Source organism: Canis lupus, chromosome 29 (assembly GCF_048164855.1).
Source record: "Canis lupus baileyi chromosome 29, mCanLup2.hap1, whole genome shotgun sequence".
In the NCBI taxonomy this organism is placed as follows: domain Eukaryota; kingdom Metazoa; phylum Chordata; class Mammalia; order Carnivora; family Canidae; genus Canis; species Canis lupus.
In genome coordinates this window covers 8,678,032-8,696,811 of record NC_132866.1, presented here as the reverse complement: position 1 = coordinate 8,696,811, position 18,780 = coordinate 8,678,032, and the positions used below count along the sequence as shown (strand labels likewise).

Here is an 18,780-nt window from a genome sequence, read left to right as displayed (position 1 = left end):
GCGCTCGGCGCGGGTCAGCGGCCGCGTTAGTGACCCCGCGGCGCGAGGCGGGGCGGGGCGGGCGCGGAGGCGGTGGAGCGGGCCTCGCGCCCCGGGGCCGCAGCGCTGGGGGGAGCGGGGAGGGGCGGTGACAGGTGCCTCCTGCCTCTTCCTGTCACCCTCACCTGGAGAAAACTGGATAATGAGATTCAGATAAAATAAATGAAATGGGAACGTGAGGGTTCTTCAGATTTGGGCTGACAGCAGCCTCTCTAGAGAATAGAAATCTCGCGCTGTCTCCTGTTACTTTTGCTTTAGGATTTGCTTTTCTGGGACTTTCGTTTCAGTGCCAAGTAACTTATTTTGTGTTTCTTAAGGTCTTATTGGAGTTACGTGAGGATATGAACCTCCTGAGAATACAGATCTGCCTCATCCCCGAAACTAGAGGGTTCTCGTAAAAAAAGCTTTCCTAACCCGACGTGGCCTGAAGGGAAGAGGTGCCTCCCACCACCTCCACCGACTCTCTTCCTGGAAAGGCTCGTGCAGATGAGTTTTTCATCTTTTGACAGAAAAAAGGAAAATAGTTCACAGGTAAGTTTCAGAGTCCTTAAATGTGAAGGGCCTACCTAGGACGTTTGCAAAGATTTTCAGTACTCCAGGTTCATTCTAAGTCGTCTACATCAGTATTTCTACCTGTATATCTTGCTTCTGTGGTCATAAATTCCATTTTATTCAAGGTAACATTCTGGGGGAGTCCAAAGGAAAATACACTTTTCTTCAAAAACAGCGATCTTCAATTTAAAGATGGAGAACAATGTTATCAACTGGATTTTTACTTCCTTAAATAGGATCAATGACTAGGAGGCAAGAAACTAAAGACTCTTATGGTTTACCCTTCTTTCCTTCCCATCATTCAGTACATCAGCAGGTCTTGGTTTTTCTTAAAGGAAACCTTTCTCATCTTTCTTCATCTCTGGGTCTTCTGTTTGCAAGCACTAGCTTTCATCTGGACAATTCCCAGGGTTTCTTTACTGTCATAAGCCTTCATTCTCATGACCTCCATTCAGTCCTCTTCTCCTTCTGGTGCTTCACATCATCGTCACCTTTAGTGCTTAGCATGACATACAAAGTCCTTTGTACAGTGACTCTTGCCTGCCTCTTCCCACATACTACTGTCTCCCCCCCCCCCACCCGCACATATTTTCCCCTTGACCTGGAATGCCCCTTTTGGGGCAGTAGAGAGCACCCAGTTTATGATTCAAAACCAGACAGATAACCACTTTCCTATAGAATTAAACTAATTTCTCTGTACTACACTTGCCCTTTATAAGCATGTCCAAAAAACCAGAGCTGGATGGTAAAAGCAGATTTTACTCAGAACTATTGCGGTAGGAGAAAGACATCCATATAGAACCAGGCTCCATTCTGAATATAGCATGGACAAATGGGAATTCATGCCCAAGCAGCAGCGTAGGGAGTCTGTGGTGGAAAATTACTGAGAGGAATCATCAGGGGTCAGGGGAGTTCTGGCTAAATTAGATTAATGGGATTTTTGCTGATGAAACAGAGGGATGATGGGACAGAACCTGGGGGATACTACCTGCCAGGAAGCACCACCACTTGGGCTTCACCTCCCTTCTGACTCTGGCTTTTGGAATATCCTACAGTTGACAGGAATTCCTTCTTCTCACCCTGCCTCCAGCTGGACCTATAATAGGGAAGGTGTAGGAAAGAGTGACTTCCCTACTCTTTTTCCCCCAACCCTCATTTACAGGTGCTTCCTGCCCCATCTCATTTATAATCTCTATTCTGGTTAGCAACATTATTGTACTCTATACAGTTTTCAATACAGCCTGGCATCAAGCTTTGCAAGGAAATGTGGAAATGATGGAGAAGCTCTTGATCTAGAGGTGGATCTGTGGCCACATCCATGATATCAACTATGTGACATCTTATTCTGAAGTTGTTTTGTTCAGTAAAAGGATTAACTTGCTCAGAACTTGCACATTCCCAAAAACCTGATGCTTGCCAAGGTCCTGGAAATATCCTCTAAGCTGTTGGACTATCCTTCTAGATAACATTGTCTTTTAACTAGGGGCCTTCGGTCCCACCATCTCTAGGTCATGCTGAACAACAGGATTTATAATGAAGGGCCACATTCTATTAGTTTGACTTCTGAAGGGTTGAAGACTAAGTAACTGTCAACACATAGGTACTCCAAGCCTGCATGACCCCCCAATAAAAACCTTGGATACCAAGATTCAGAGGAGCTTCCTGGTTGACACTACTCAGTATTCTGCCCATGTCATCACATATCGTTGCTAGGAAAATTAAGTGCTGTCAGTACAACTCCACTGGAGAAGACAACCGGAAGACATCTGGTCTCCCCTGGATTCTGCCCTATGTAGCTTTGCTTTTCTAGTTTTGTTTTTGTTTTTGTTTTTTTTTAAGAGAAAAAGAGATTTTATTTATTCATGAGAGGAACAGAGAGGGGGAGGCAGAGAGAGAAGCAGGCTCTATGCAGGGGGCCTGATGTGGGACTCGATCCAGGGATCCCCACTTTTCTGGTTTTAACCTGCATCCTTTCATGTTTAAGAATCTAAGGCACACACAGCAACAAGACATGGTTATATCTCATCACCGTGAGTCTAAAGCTTTTCTGAGTCTTTCTAGTAAATCACTGAATCAGGGTGGCCGTGGCGACCACAACACAACTGTGGTCATCAGTATATGTCATAGTCTTCCATTAGTAACTCCATTTAAATTCTAAGTAGGGAGAGTTGTAAAGGTGGGTTTTGTTTTTAAGATTTTATTTATTTTCGAGAGAAAGCATGAGCCCTGTTCTGTGCTTAGCAGGCCTCGATTCCATAACTCTGAGATCATGAACTGAGCTGAAGTCAAGAGTCGGATGCTTAACTGGCTGAGCCACCCAGGTGCCCCTGTAGACTTTTATTAGTGGATAGTATATGTGGCTTTTAAAAAGAACCCATGCTATTGTTACATGCTTTTCTTGCTTCCCTACCTCTGCCCACCATCACTACCCTAGAGTCTTAAAGAGAATAAATTTAGGGAAAAAGATTTATTTAAAAATACAAATAGAGGTATTAGGGAATGAGGTAGATAGGAATCATGTAACTGTCTTGTTGCTGTGTGTGCCCTACAACAGATTCTTAAACATTTTGATATTAGAACTCTTTTATTCCCTTAAATTATTGAGAACTGTGAAGAGATTTTGTTTGTATGTTTTACCTTGATAATTTAAGAAAATTAACAACATATTCTGCTTGGAGCTGCAGTAATGTACACAGATGTGAATGATCCAGTAAAATATATTGAAAAGGTAACCAGCATGAGTAACATGGTATGTATGGAAAAATCCACTCCAGACTTCAAAATACCTGGCTTTAAATAAACTTTCACAATGCATCCATTTCATAGGATTGTTTTATTTTTATTTTTATTTTTATTTTTTTTTTAAAGATTTTATTTATTTATTCATGATAGACATAGAAAGAGAGAGAGGGGGGCAGAGATACAGGCGGAAGGAGAAGCAGGCTCCACGCCGGGAGCCCTACGTGGGACTTGATCCCGGGGCTCCAGGATCACGCCCTGGGCCAAAGGCAGGCACCAAACCGCTGAGCCACCCAGGGATTCCCCCATAGGATTGTTTTAGTCCACATTTTTCGGAACTCAGTGGTGACTTCACTTGTTTACCTAGAATTTTAAGGTCTGGGTAAACCAACTCTTCTTGATAAATTTTGGTAAATTTATAATGAAGGAAAGTAGCATCCAAGCTAAATGAACCATAAGATGTATTTTGTTATCTTTTGTTGTTTGACACTTGTAACATTCTGAAGAAGTAACCCATCAAAATTTCTGCATAATATGCTCTTAATTCATTTTGAATATTGCATGCTTCCTATAAAAATTGCCCATGTTTATGCAAAATCACAGAATTTTGAGATATATTTATTAATGTTCCTCCAGGGATATGTTATTATAATGGATTTCAGGTAAGGGAAACTTTATACCAGTTTCACCTTTGACAGCTGTACTTTTATATACAATATAATGTGAACAGCCAAATTTTCTGAAATAGTGGCTATATTTATATGCTGTGGACATTTTTAATTTTCTCAAAGTATGAGCTTTTTTTTTTTTTAACAGCAGATGTCTTTATTTATGGGTGGATACCCAGCATAACACAGTATCTGGTACCAAATGAACATTGAGTAACTTCTACAGCGTTAAAATATTGCTCATTTATTAGACTGTTGAGATTGTTAAAACATCTTTTTAACTATTTTAAATATATAATAGTGGTAGGAAGTAAGGACACAATGAGAAAGCTCATTGGAAATCTCTAGGAAGTGTTTTCTTCCAAGAGTTTTGAAAGTTTGTTAAGAAACCCAAGACATTGAAATCAGAGGTTGGCCCAGATCCTCCTTAGAAGAAACTGCTTCCTGTACCTGTGGTCTTTTTCAGCCACTTTGGTGGTCATTAATGAGAGTTAATAAGAGTATTCTGGGTCTAACTACCTACTTTCAGCATAGTGTCATTTACTTGTTCTTACAATACCACATTTCCTCACCTTACAATACTAAGGGCAGAGTGGTCTTTGCGAAATCAGAAACAGTACATATTGTAAAATTACTTCAAGATCTGGTAACATTTCACTATCTGGCTCACATTTTAGGATACCTTTGTTAGGTTTTTAAAAAACTCAAGAAGATGATTGGTGACTTGAAGATGATCCAAGCTCACAAGTTTTACCCTGGTCTGAAATTTACAGGATTTTTTTAAATGGGTATGAATAAACACCTCACTGGAAAGCAAAGAAAGGCAGTTCATTTTCACAGGCCCATGATGTGGCAGCTGAAGGGATAGAGCTTGGACAAGTCATGAACACCATGCTAGCAATGCCATGTTTGGGTTAGTAAGGTAAAGCACCTCAAAGTATTTTTTGTAAAGATTTATTTATTCGTGGGGGGGGGGGGAGAGGCAGAGGGAGAATCGTCAAGCAGACTCCCTGCTGAGCAAGGAACCCCATGGGTCTCAGTTCCTGACCCCGAGATCATGACTTGAGCCAAAATCAAGAGTCTGACACTTAACAAACTGAGCCACCCAGGTGCCCAGGTCAAGGTATTTTTAAAAATCTGACTAGAAAGAGGTTCCAGGTTTTGCTCTATGAATTAGTAAAGCAAAAAGAAATTGGCTAGAGGTGAGGGGTGAGGTTTTACTACTGTTGCTGTGATTAAGGAAATCTGCGCTTTGGCAAGCTAGACTGTTAGTGGTGTGTTAGCAGCTGAAGAACTCAAGTCCTGAGTTGGCAAAAAAAACAATGTTAAAGTCACCAGAGGAGGAACCCTGCTTCTGAAGATCCTGAGGGTGACAGAAGGTGGAATCTCAGATTTTCTCAAGTGCCCTTTTGAGGACTTCACTCATTATACGGATCAGGAGACAAACCCAGGTGTCACACATAGTTCTGTGTTCACTTGCTCCCAGTTCCCCCTAAGGACAATTAACGTATTTGGAACAGGCAGCTGAATCAAAGTGAACTGAAAACTCTCCTGAGAAGAAACTAATTGAACAGCCTCCAACATGGGACAATTTAGCCAAGGCAAAAATTGGCATTGAGTGTTGGGCACCTCCTAAAACCTGCGTGGTAGTCAGGAGACGTAGGCAAGGCAAAGGTCCCAGGCAATGCCTATGGCTCTGAGGGGCAGAAATGACAACTAGGAAGGTGAGGTCTGTCAAGCCGTCTCCCCCCAAGCTCAGAGCAGAGTGACTGCTCCAGCATGAAGGGGTACTGGCCAACCTCCTTGCCTCTGAGGACTAGACGGGACAGAATGATGACAGCTGAGGCTGCACTTAGTCACGGTGACCACCAATCTAAGAGCGTTTTAAACCAAGTTTAACATCCCAAGTACAAGTGACCTGTGCCCCTTCAGATCATACGTTTGTAGGGAGGTAAAATGGGCCACAAACGTCTGTTGGGGATGGGGTTGTTTTTTGGTCCCACCTATTGCCCCTGTAATACTGCAGTATTAGATACGTCTGGATACGGATACTAGAATCTAACAGCAATGAAAGTTTGGGTCCTTTCCCTCCCCCAAGTTGTTAGTATACTCCTCTTTTTCCTTAAGTCAACAGAGGTGGGAGGGAAAGGAAACGGTAGAGACATGCGTTGTCAGTATGCAAAGCTTTTTAAGTTCCAAGAAGCTGCCTGCTGAGGCTCAATATATGGACTAGATTTCTGCCCAAAGTTCTGTATCTTTGTTGCTGACGTCATTTACTTGGGCTTTGGGCACTCAGCAACCACCCCCCACACTGCCTTGCAGCTGGGAGACCTTGAGCTTGCTGCCCCGTTGTCATAACATTCCTTACTTGTCCTTCCACGGGACCAACGACCTAATATCAGGAGTATGTGTAACTCCTGGCTCACCTTCCAGAGAACATGTAGGTGGACGTGCTCAGCGGTCCAATTAGATCAGATTTCACACCGCGTTACTGATTGCATTTTGCCCGTCCCCCTCTATTCTACCTCGTTTGCACACATTTTGAACTCACCACTTTATGACTAAGAATCCCCTTTAAGGTGAAAGTCAGAACATGAATTCAACTTCTCTACATCACAACCCCATACAAGGAATTTTATACCTCTCCCCAGCTTGGTATTTCTCTTTTAACACCAAAATACTGTCCTCTGAGTGAATGCACTGGAACGCAGGTCTAGGGATGTTGCCATCCTGCCCCCGCTTCTCACACTCGCTGCAAGTGTGGGTTCACTTTGTCCTTCCACCCGTCACGTGCAGCAGGGGCCGCGGAGCACGGGGTCGGGCTGGCAGCTTCGCCTCACATTCTGAGCCCAACTGACCTTTCGAAGACCGCTAGGGGGAAGAGGCGCAAGGTCTCCGGGATTTCCCAAGGACGTGGACTTCACGAAGCCGAGGTGCAATTCTCAGGGGCTTGCAAGTTTGCAGCAGGGAGGCTAAGCTAAGTCTAACTGAGCACTTAGTCCAAGTGTCGACCCGTTGGGATTTGTCCAGGGGTCAGGCAGTGCATCGCCAAGGTGTCCCCGGCATCGAGGACTCGGCCCCCCAAGCGGTCGGCGGCAGCGGCGGCGGCTCCGCGGACCTCGGGGACGCCGCGGGGATGGCGGGCAGCGCACCGCGCGGGCCTTGGGAGCGGCGCCCGGCCTCCCCGCCTCCCCGCCCGGCCTCCCCGCCCGGCGGCGCAGCAGCCAGACTGCGCGTGCGCGCTGGGCGGGCGGTGCCGGGGACGACGCTCCCAGCCGCCTGCCGTCTCCCGCGACGGCATGAAGACCGCCCAGGACGCCAAGGGAGCGCGCGGCGAGCGGCCGCAGAGGATAGGCCTCTGTCTCGTCTGCGGCCTGCCGGCAGCAGGAAAGTCAACCTTGGCGCGGGGCCTCCGCCACCGGCTGCGGCAGGAGCAGGGCTGGGCCGTCGGCGTCGTCGCCTACGATGACGTCATGCCGGACGCGTTCCTGGAGGAAGCGAGCGCGCGGCCATTGGTCAGGACGGAGTGGGCGGGGCCTGGGCCGCGGCGCCTGCGCGGAGGGGGACGGAGGGGCCGCGCCGGGCGTGGGGAGCCGCGCCGGGCGTGGGGAGCCGCGCCGGGCGTGGGGAGCCGCGCCGGGCGTGGGGCCTGTGACTCCGTCCTGGAGTCCGTCAGTCACTGTAGAGGCTCGCGAGCCTGCTTGGGGCACGTGTGCGTTGTGCGGTCTGTCCCGAGGCTGAGGGCCGCGTGGGATTCGGCAGCGCGCGGGCGGGGGGGGGGGGGTCCTGGGAAAATCCCGCAGCGACGGGCGCAGCCACCTAGAAGCTCCAGCACAGCCGGCTGAACACCCCGCCGTGGGCGAACTTTTTTTTATTTATTTATTTTTTTATTGGAGTTCGATTTGCCAACATATAGCATAACACCCAGTGCTCATCCCGCCAGGTGCCCCCCTCAGTGCCCGCCACCCAGTCACCCCCACCCCCCGCCCACCTCCCCTCCCACCACCCCTAATTCGTTTCCCAGAGTTAGGAGTCTTTATGTTCTGTCTCCCTTTCTGATATTTCCCACTCACTTTCTCTCCTTTCCCCTTTATTCCCTTTCACTATTTTTTATATTCCTCAAATGAATGAGACCATATAATGTTTGTCCTTCTCCGATTGACTCATTTCACTCAGCATAATACCCTCCAGGTCCATCCACGTCGAAGCAAATGGTGGGTATTTGTCGTTTCTAATGGCTGAGGAATATTCCATTGGATACATAGACCACAGCTTCTCTATCCATTCATCTGTCGATGGACACCGAGGCTCTTTCCACAGTTTGGCTATTGTGGACATTGCTGCTAGAAACATCGGGGTGCAGGTGTCCTGCCATTTCACTGCATCTGTATCTTTGGGGTAAATCCCCAACAGTGCAATTGCTGGGTCATAGGGCAGGTCTATTTTTGACTCTTTGAGGAACCACCACACAGTTTTCCAGAGTGGCTGTACCAGTTCCCATGCCCACCAACAGTGCCAGAGGGTTCCCCTTTCTCCACATCCTCTCCAACATTTGCTGTTTCATGTCTTAACTTTCCCCATTCTCACTGGTGTGAGGTGGTATCTCATTGTGGTTTTGATTTGTATTTCCCTGATGGCCAGAGATGCGGAGCATTTTCTCATGTGCGTGTTGGCCACATCTGTGTCTTCCTCTGTGAAATTTCTGTTCATGTCTTTTTGGCCATATGCGAATCTTTGTGGGTCTTCCAAGTTCATACAATTTGGGGTAATTTTTTTTTTATGATAGTCACACAAAGAGAGAGAGAGAGAGAGAGGCAGAGACACAGGCAGAGGGAGAAGCAGGCTCCATGCACCGGGAGCCCGACGTGGGATTCGATCCCGGGTCTCCAGGATCGCGCCCTGGGCCAAAGGCAGGCGCTAAACCGCTGCGCCACCCAGGGATCCCGGTAATTTTTTTTTTAAATAACAAAATTCTCAGGGTCCCTCCCACGACAGTAGAAAGCTGTGCCAATGAAGGACCTGGCTTCTGGAGCTCACTCCTCATTTATCTCGGGGTAAATCTGCATCTGCTGGTCAAGAGAAAGTGGTCGTTACTTAGGTGACCACCAGACAATGTAGTGGGCCTGTGTGTAGTGACCAACGTGTGTTCCAAGGATATTTCTCTTTAAGCCTTCAAATCACGCTGAGCCCGGCTCCTCCTTTGGAGGAGCACATGGAAACAGAACTCTCAGGGAAGAATAGATTCATGTCTTCCATCTCATTCTCACTCCAGAGCAAATCCTCTTTAACAGATTCTGAAAATTTTAAATATTTGTGGCTTAATACCCTAGTGTAGATGGACGCACCTAAATAACATGTAAATGTGACGTGATTCCACTCTGTAAATATATATGCATAAATATAGTACGTGTGGTGGATGGAAAATTGGGGACTGCTCCAGCAAAATTTATATATACTTTCCTATTCTTTTTTTTTAAGATTTTATTTCTTGATTCCTGAGAGAGAGAGAGAGAGAGAGGCACAGACACAGGCAGAGGGAGAAGCAGGCTCCATGCAGGGAGCCTGATGTGGGACTCAATCCCTGGTCTCCAGGACCACATCCTGGACTCAAGGCAGCACTAAACTGCTGAGCCACCCGGGCTGCCCATACTTTCCTATTCTTGTTTAATTTCAGGATAAATACAGCATCAAGTCCCTAGTGGCACTAGATTTAGTTGATGATAGTATTTTCACCACTTGAGTGAATGCTGGACGTTGTTGAGAGATATCGTTATATTTGCTGAGCTTTTTCACTCACTTTTATTGTTACATTTTTTTCCACTCCCCCCTAGAGACAAAGGCCATGGGATTCATCCAATCACCATGAGTAGGAAATCTTAACCTTCTAGGAAGTGATCATGTTTCCTTTTTAGTAGGTTTAGCTGATGTATTTGTTATATGTGCTGTAATCTCAGTGATGCGGTAGGGATGGACAGGCGGGATAGGGATCCTTATCTCAGGTTCCTGTTTTCTCTCCAGCCTGGACCTCATAACTCTGTCCCTGCTGCCCATAGCCCTTGAGCAGCATAAGATTATCTGTATTCTCAAGTTATTTAGAGATAACTTCCCTACAGTCTACTTTCCTATCAGTCTCTTCCCTTCAGTCTACTTTATCTTTCCCCATCCCATTTCAACTCTGTTGTTAGCCTGAAGTCCCTAAACACCTTTCAGCTGACCTTTTCTGTCCACAACTTTTCTCATTTCAAGGGCAAATGAGCATAGCTATATCTAAGACAGACTATTTTATTTTGGCAGGATATTGATTCTGGCTCTTTATTTATTTATTTCTTTATTTTTTTTCATTCTTTGATCTAGTCACTTATTCATTTCATTTACATTTCTGGAGCTCCTGTTAGGTTTCTGACCCTCTGCTGGAGGCTGGGTATACAGTGGACTATTGACCTAGCCGAGAGAGAGAGAGAGAGAGAGAGAGAGAGAGAGAGAGATATGTGCAAACAAATACCTAAACACCCTGCTAGAGTGGAGACCCAGGATATCCTGTAGACAAAGGAGAGTCTGAGCTGCCTCCTATGTGGTTGAGTCTGAGGAGATTGCAGAAGTCTAACATCAATGAGTAGGATTTTCGGGGCAGAGGAAACAGTATAGGCGGAGATATGGAGACATGGCAAAACAGGTTGTGCTCAGAGAATTCCAAATGGTGTAGCACCGTGAGCTGAAATGTTCATGCGGGGTGGGTGGCAATAAGCATGACCACCTTACTGGCCAAAGCCTAATATAACTTGTAATTCTTCCATCTTTTCTAGCCATCCCAATGGAAATTGCTTCGACAAGAACTCTTGAAGTACCTAGAATGCTTCTTGATGGCTGTCATTAATGGGTGTCAGGTGTCTGCCCCACCCAACAGGACTGCAGCCATGTGGGAGGATTTTATAACTTGCTTGAAGCACCAAGATCTGGTATCTTCTGCTGCCCTGGAAACCCAGTCTTGCTACCTCTTAACAAAGACTGCGGTTTCTAGACCTTTGTTTTTGATTCTAGATGACAACTTTTATTACCAAAGTATGAGATACGAAGTCTATCAACTGGCTCGGAAATGTAATTAAAATATTTTTTTCCTTACAAACAGACATTTGTTTGCATGTCAAAATCACTACTGTTTTTAGTGAGAATGTAATTGGATCAGGAAGGGAGTATAAATGTACTTAATTTTCAAAGCTAGATGTTCAGCGTTGCAAATGGTTTTTCTGCTGCCACCAGGATAATTTGTCTAATTTGTTTATGTCACACTTTGGAAAAAAAAAAACAGCACACCAGTAATTTTGTGGTTTAATATTGTTTTCAGATTCATTAGGTTTTTGCCAGCTCTTTTTAGATTGTTCTCTTGAGACCTGTTTACAGAGGAATGGCCAGAGACCCCAGGCCCTGCCTGCCGAGACCATCCACCTGATGGAAGGAAAGATAGAAAAGCCCAACCCTGAGAAAAATGCGTGGGAGCACAACAGCCTCATAATTCCAAGTACAACATGTTCTTCCGAGGCCAGGTATCCCACACAAAGCCAACCTTTGCTGGGTGCCTCCCTGAGCCAGCCCTTGTGTTCATTGCTTGACTCATATCCACTTGGTTAATCTTTACACAAGTCTGGGAGAGAGATTGTTATCTTTTTTCCCTTACAGAGAAGAGGCCACTAAGTAAGAGAGTTAGTTTGCCCAGCGTCATCGAGCATGTGGCGGCTGAGATGTGTACTCTTTTTTTTTTTTAAATAAAGATTTTATTTATTTATTCATGAGAGACAGAGAAGCAGAGACACAGGTAGAGGGAGAAGCAGGCTCCATGCAGGGAGCCTGACGTGGGATTCGATCCAGGGACTCCAGGATCACACCCTGGGCTGAACACGGCACTAAACTGCTGAGCTACCCGGGTGGCCCACATGTACTCTTGTTAAGACTGTGTTGTCACAGAGATCAGAGCAGGGGATGCAGAGTAGGAAGCATTTTTGAAACTCTTGCTAAAGTAGCACAGTCTAAAAAGGTTGTCCAGTAACTTTGCTACAGAAAGAAAAAGAGTAGAAGTGGCTGAGTCCGAATTTTGCCTTAAACCTCCCTGTCGATATCCCCTGTGTACGTGTGAGGCTGGTAGGCTGCAGTGCTAATGCTTTCACTCACGATCTATGTTTTGGGAGTTCTGCAGCAGCGCATTTCTAATGGAATTTTCAGGGGTAATGGAAATGTTCTGTATTTGTACCATCCAGCGTGGTAGCTGCTGGCCACATGCGACTATTGAAAACTTGAAACATAGCCAGTGCCTCTGACAGCCAAATTTTAAACTTTATTTTAATTGCTTCCCACTTAAATAGCCTCTTGTGGCTTGTTGGCTGTTGTATCAGAGAGCAGAATTCTAGAGCTGTATTGCCCACGTTTCCTTCGCCCCTGCCTAAGTGTTGTCCACAGGGGATCAGCAGTTTTTAAAAGGCTCATTTTAAAAATTCATTTGTCAAAATTCAGTTCCCAGGATAGTTTCCATGCGTTTCATAACATATACTTGAACGTACTAAGGAAAAGGTAGATATAAGTGACCATAGTTTATAAGGATTATGAAATAAGCTACTGCTGAGGTTTCTAATTTTTACTTATAATATCCTGAACCTTTGAGCGGGCACATAACCAGCTGATTGCCACTCATTCTGAAATACTTAACATTTTCTCCTTTGGAAGTGATTGGCCGGCTGAGGCATCGAGATATCTATCCCATGAGAATGTCCTACTGTTACCAATGCTTTGAGACCAATGAGGGCCAGTTCTTGCCAAAAGCAAGAAAGGGTGTGAGTTGCTCCCATGCTATTGCCCACACTTAGCATAATCTGTTTTGTCTTGAGTCTTCGGAACCCGACTACCTGTTCTCACATATCCAGAATAGTCACAGCATCAGTGAAGGGGTGGTTGCAAGTCTGGTGGCCCTGCATTAGAAATTGAAAGATGATCTGACAAATGTACCTTTTCTGGGCCTTTATGAAATGCTCCTACTTAACCACCATTACTGCTAGTAGTGTTGCTGCTCACAGCAACGGCTGTTCAGCAGATACTGCGTATTGGGCATGTTCTGAACACTTCCTATGTATAATCTCATTCAATTCTAACAAAACAACTCTTGGAGATAAATAGAATTATCCCCATTTTAGGGATGCGATAACCAGCCCAAGTAAGATAACACATCCAGGGAGTAGGTGGCAGACCCAAGGTTTGGACCCCATGCAGTCTCTCTTCAGCGTGAGAAAGATCATCTTGAGGTTGAGATTTAACTCTGTGTTTACTCATCACTCAGGCTGGCCTAAATTATTTCAATGCCACCCTCTACACTCTGAGTAGAATCCGTACTCATTACCATAAATAACATGCTCTGACCCCAGCTAACTTTCCAACCTCACATCCTACTACATTCCCCCCTTGCTATTTTTCAGCCAGACTGGCCTTTATTCCATGAATGTGAGGAGGTTTATCTTGCCTCAGGGCCTTTGTACCTGGGATTCCCCCTACCCTTCCCACCTATTTATGATTGACTTTCCCGACCATCGTAACCAACGTGAAGAGTGTTCGTTGGACTAATCCGTCACTCCTTTAATACCAACATTTTGTTTATTTTCTTCACTCATCCACTTGTCACTGTCTGAAATTACAGTTTTTTGCTTAATTATTGAGACCGATAATGTAATCATTACTAGGCTTAGGGTAGGGATTTTGCTGTTCCCCCAGCCTAGCACATAGTCTCATATACCTGGTTGTATATTTTTCATATAAGAAGATACTGAATAAAGTCTCATTAAATGAAGGAATGAATTCTACCTCAATGCTCTGTGGCCCCTTGACCAGTAAGGAACGTGGCTACTCTACATCCAGTAAACAAGCAAAGGCCAGAAAGTACAGACAGTATCCTTCTGTAGGGACTAAAATAGACCTGTAGTAGCCTAGAGTTTAGCACTTAATGAGGGAAAACAATGTCTTTTGAAAGCTTATTGGAAGGAGTCTTAGGAAATTAGTATATTTTAAATAAGGAGAATCTTTTGCCTTATACTTTGTTTTAAGCTTCTGCATTTAGATTTTGCATGTAGAAGGTAGCTTCCAAATCATTTCGTTCTTCCCTCTTGGCTTAAGATCTTTGGGTTATAGCACGTTTATTCCTCTAGAATGCTATTTAGTATTCAAAAATACAAGTTTTTTTTTTTTAAAGTTTGATACAAGGATTTATTTTATCTCACCTTCTCTTATAGCCTGAAGTTGACTGACTTATTGCTTACTGCTTTGGAAAATCCAGTAACATATATTGAGGACAATGTGGAACAAAAGGTAAATCTTCCAGTATAGATTTAGTATAAACGGGAAGGCATGACTTTTTGAAGGAAGGTCTTTTTGAGCGGAGTGTAAAATATGAGTAAAATGTGAAAAATGCTTTGTCACTGCCTTGGCATCTCAGCAGCATTCAGCTTCTGACACCTGCCTGCAGTGGTGTACCGGCTGGTCAGAGCCGATTGACATTATGGTGGGAGTCGGTAACTTGAAACGGGCAAGGACAGGAATATTTGCCCCACAGATATTGACAAACACTGGAAACGGGTTGTGTTGCTGTTGTTTCTGGAGAGCCCATTAGTAGACATTTACCAGCACCCTCTCCCCAGATGGGACCATCTCCTAGGGAGGGACAACTGGAACAGAAAAGCCACCTTAGCTCCCCCTTTAGTCTTATCCAATATGTGTCACCCGTTAGCCATCTCTTTTATAAAACTTCCCATACAATGTCTGTATCACATAGAAAACGGACAGGATCATTTGCTCAACTAATGTTCTGCATCAAGCTGATCAGATGCTCCGAAGGATTGTCTCTCAGACAATGAAGGAAGCAAAAGGTATGTTGCATATTCGCATGGGGTGTAGTTGATACCACTCTGCTGCTAGTCCTGTTCCCTTGACTCTTTGGGTGGCTTATTAGTTTTCCGTCCTAATGTTTTTATCATGTTTTCAGCTTTAGTATGCAGCCTGGTTATATAAAACTAAAAATTCTACCCCTAAAACAAAGTATTCATTCAGTACGTTTTTGTTGAGTGGCTACTCTGTGTGAGACTTTATTCTAGATCCCGGGGCATCAGCAGGGAACAGCACGTTACACTAAGCAGACAGCCAAATACTGGAGTATCTGCTGATGCCCTGCAGGAAAATAGAGTAGGGTAAGGTAGCAGAGAGTGATGGGAGAAGTAGAATGTAGCTTCCAAATCATTTCGTTCTTCCCTCCTGGCTTAAGATCTTTTTTAAAGAGTAGTGAGGAAGGCTTCTCAGCAATGACCTGTAAGCCGAGAGATGAATGAACTGAAAGAGCAAGCATAGTTATCTGGTGGCAGATCATTCCAGGCAGTGGACACAAATGCAGAAGTCCAGAGGTGAAGTTGTTTGGTATGTTCTAGAGCAGAACAGAAGCTATTGAGTCGGGCGAAGTAAGGAACTTACTTCAAAGTCGGGCGAAGTAAGGAAGAGGTGGTCAGGGGCCACACGTCAAATCGGCAAGCTTAGCTTATCATCAGTCTGATCTTGGATGCAGTATGGACTAGTTCTAGAAAAGAACCTTTAGGTTTTAAATATTGAACTCTTTGCTATATTTAAATTTTGATTCAAAACCTAACAGCTTAACATTTCTTGAGCTTTTATATGCCAGGTGTCTTATACATCCTATTGTCTTTACAGCCCCCCATGAGGTGAGTGTAATTTTACAGATGGGGACATGAAGGTTCTGGGAGGATCAAGTAACTTGCCAAAGGCTGAAGATACTTGGACAGCCTGGGTTCAGAGTCAAGGCTGTCTTTAGTGTGTGCTTTCTCTTAAGGTTCCCATGTCACCACCATTATGTATTTTTTAAAGACTTTGTTTGAGACACTGAGAGAGAGCAGAGCACAAGTCAGGGGAGGGGCAGAGGGAGAGCAAGGAGCAGACTTCCCGCTGATTAGGGAGCCCAATGTGGGCCTTGATCCCAGGATCCTGGGATCATGACCCGAGAAGGCAGATGCTTAACCAACTGAGCCACCCAGGCACCCTTCTAGCATTGACTATTAATACCTTTACAAAAGTTTAGAATGTTGAAAAAGGAAACAGAACCCTAACCATACAGTGGTTTTTATACTTTTGTTTTTACCACGATCCATAAGCAGATTTTATCTTGTATCCATAAGCAGATCTTATCTTGTACCCTAGTGTGTAGCGCAGTATATGACCACATGCATGTGTAGCAACAAGTTTCACAAAACCCTCACGTGTAGTGAGCTCTACTGCGTTCTATTTGATTTCATTTTAGAAAAGCACTGCTTGCAACCTGCATCTCGCTTGTAGGTTACAGTCCAAAGCTTGAAAACTAGAGGCCTGGAACAAAAACAGCAACACAATTAGATTGGAAACAAAAACAGTTGTAGGAGTTCTCTCTCAACCATTTGCCTTTCTTGTCTTCTGAATAAAATAGATGGGGAGAAGGGGGAAGGGACTAGGATTATGTCCAAATCACTTTTTTTTTTTAATTTTTATTTATTTGTGTGAGAGAGAGAGAGAGAGAGAGAGAGAGAGAGAGGCAGAGACACAGGCAGAGGGAGAAGCAGGCTCCGTGCATCGGGAGCCCAATGTGGGATTCGATCCCGGGTCTCCAGGATCGCGCCCTGGGCTGAAGGCAGGCTCTAAACCGCTGCGCCACCCAGGGATCCCCCTCCAAATCACTCTTGACTCACTTTCTGCCCATTAAAAATCTTTTGTGTGTGTGTGTGTAGGAGGCGCTACTAGCTTCTAGATCTATCCTTAAATTAGAAAATGAGTTCCCTTACCATCAAGAAAGTGAAGACAACCTACAGATGGGGAAAAATACTTGCAGATCATGTATCTCATAGACCTGTATCCAAAATAGGTAGAAGACTCGCACCACTCAATAAAGACACCCCAATTTTTAAAATGGGCAAAGGGTCTAAATAGATATTTCTCCAGGGAAGATACACAAATGGCCAAACCACAAGAAAACACATTTGACATCAGTAGTCCTCACGGAAATGCAAATCAAAACCATGATGAGATGCTAGTGCCCATCCCAGGCCAGCCAGAATCAAAAAGTGCAAGTGGTGGTGAGAATGTGGAGAAATGCAAACCCTTGTACAGGACTGGTGGGAATGGAAAGTGGGTAGCTGCTTTGGCAAACAGCCAAGCAGATCTTCACAGGATTAAACATAGTTACCATGGGACCCAGCAATGCCACTCCTAGGTTATCTGCTTGAGAGAATTGAAAACATATGTTCATATAAAAATATGTACACAAATATTTATGTCAGCATTATTCCTAGTAGCCAGGATGAACCTTTAAAACAGTACGCAAAGTGAAAGAAGCCATCACAAATGGCCACATATTATTGCTTGAGTCGGTCATGTGAAATGCCCAGAAGGGGTAAATCGAGAGCCACACTAGTACATTAGTGGTTGCTTAGGGATTTGGGGTTGGGTGGGGGACAGGGTGGGAGGGTGGGAGCTAATGCAGGGTTCTGAGACAATGAGGTGTTCCCAGATGGATGTGGGGATAGGTGCACGTATCTGCAGGTAGACTGAATCATACTTTAGAGGAGTAAAGTGTATGGTATGCAACTTTCATCTCAACAAAGCTGTAATAAATCAATCACATTACCCACGTGACTCGTGGCTGCTGGATTGAATAGGGGCAGAACATTTTCATCATTGTAGAAAGTTATAGATGGGACAACTGCTCTAGAGGTTATTTATCAGTTTCAAAACAAATTGTCATCTTTCAGTTCTCCTTTTTTGCCTACCTGTTAGTTCGAGAAGATTCTAAATCAACTATCTTGTCAGACAACAACAAAAATCCCTTTCCGGCTTATCTTTTCTGCTCATGCATTTCATAGCCAGGTATTGGAAAGATTGGTTGTCACGTCAGTGTGACCTTGTCTCTATAGCTCTATAGTACCTCTACTTGACTGTGATTATTAACAGAATAAGCTGATTGGTTTGTCTGAAGTATTCAAATTCATTTCCTGATGTTACTAGACAGCCCAACTTGCTTTAGGTTACACAAATAATTTGAGTATCTTTTCATTTTAGATGAACAAGTGCTTCCGTTCAACTTGAAGCTTCTAGCAGAAGAACTCAACAAGCTCAAAGCAGAATTTTTGGAAGATCTAAAACATGGAAACAAAAAATACCTGTGCTCTCAACAAACCATCCACATACCAGATATTATTTCTTTTTTTCATTATGAGAAAGATAACATTGTCCGGAAATATTTTTCAAAGCCACACTAAAACTTCTGAACTTCCAATCAAATGTCCAATTTTGGTTAAGATTATGTGAACTAAAATTGTTTTGTGCTACTGGGTGGTTTCTCACCCAATGACATGAATGCCAAAGACTTATTAAAAAAAAAAGTAACCTTCCACCCTAAAGATTTGTCAACAGAAATTACTTCACTCAGTCACTTGGCAGACGTGACATGGGTAATTAGGCTTCCTGGGATCCCTGGGTGGCGCAGCGGTTTGGCGCCTGCCTTTGGCCCAGGGCGCGATCCTGGAGACCTGGGATCGAATCCCACATCAGGCTCCCGGTGCATGGAGCCTGCTTCTCCCTCTGCCTGTGTCTCTGCCTCTCTCTCTCTCTCTATCATAAATAAATAAAAATTTAAAAAAAAATTTTTTTAAATAAAAAAAAAAAGAAACAGGCTTCCTCACGTGTGTGTCAGAACCCTCAGGGTAGGGCTGGTGGGGACAGGGGT

The 18,780-nt window shown here is 44.5% G+C and overlaps 1 protein-coding gene and 2 long non-coding RNA genes across 6 annotated transcripts; 2 read left to right on the top strand and 1 right to left on the bottom strand.

Moving 5' to 3' along the window:
* The first annotated feature begins 75 nt into the window (after positions 1-75).
* Positions 76-2,421, top strand: LOC140620745 (uncharacterized). Of its 2 annotated transcripts, none has more exons than XR_012020468.1 (2): positions 76-570; positions 1,820-2,421. It is a non-coding gene; the product is annotated as an uncharacterized lncRNA (long non-coding RNA). The 2 variants fall into 2 exon arrangements; XR_012020467.1 differs by having other exon boundaries at positions 1,754-2,421.
* On the bottom strand, positions 122-7,466 carry LOC140620746 (uncharacterized). The gene is made up of 3 exons (XR_012020469.1): positions 6,857-7,466; positions 1,580-1,687; positions 122-1,090 (listed from the first exon to the last, which is right to left on the bottom strand). It is a non-coding gene; the product is annotated as an uncharacterized lncRNA (long non-coding RNA).
* PSTK (phosphoseryl-tRNA kinase) lies at positions 6,867-18,454 on the top strand. 3 transcript variants are annotated; one of them, XM_072805010.1, is made up of 7 exons: positions 6,867-6,931; positions 8,785-8,944; positions 10,802-11,093; positions 11,341-11,539; positions 14,261-14,336; positions 14,800-14,893; positions 18,114-18,454. In XM_072805010.1, exons 2-7 carry the CDS (start codon positions 8,846-8,848, stop codon positions 18,311-18,313), a joined length of 960 nt encoding a protein of 319 aa, XP_072661111.1. In that variant the 5' UTR covers positions 6,867-6,931; positions 8,785-8,845; the 3' UTR covers positions 18,314-18,454. The 3 variants fall into 3 exon arrangements, with proteins under 3 accessions (XP_072661111.1, XP_072661110.1, XP_072661109.1); XM_072805009.1 differs by lacking the exon at positions 6,867-6,931 and adding an exon at positions 7,226-7,513; XM_072805008.1 differs by lacking the exons at positions 6,867-6,931; positions 8,785-8,944 and adding an exon at positions 7,226-7,513.
* Positions 18,455-18,780: the final 326 nt, after the last annotated feature.

Coding starts and splice junctions, on each gene's coding strand:
- PSTK (XM_072805008.1), top strand. CDS start 7,298: ATGAAGACCGCCCAGGACGCCAAGGGAGCGCGCGGCGAGCGGCCGCAG. Junction 7,514..10,801: donor AAGCGAGCGCGCGGCCATTG/GTCAGGACGGAG, acceptor CATCTTTTCTAG/CCATCCCAATGGAAATTGCT. Junction 11,094..11,340: donor CTATCAACTGGCTCGGAAAT/GTAATTAAAATA, acceptor TATTGTTTTCAG/ATTCATTAGGTTTTTGCCAG.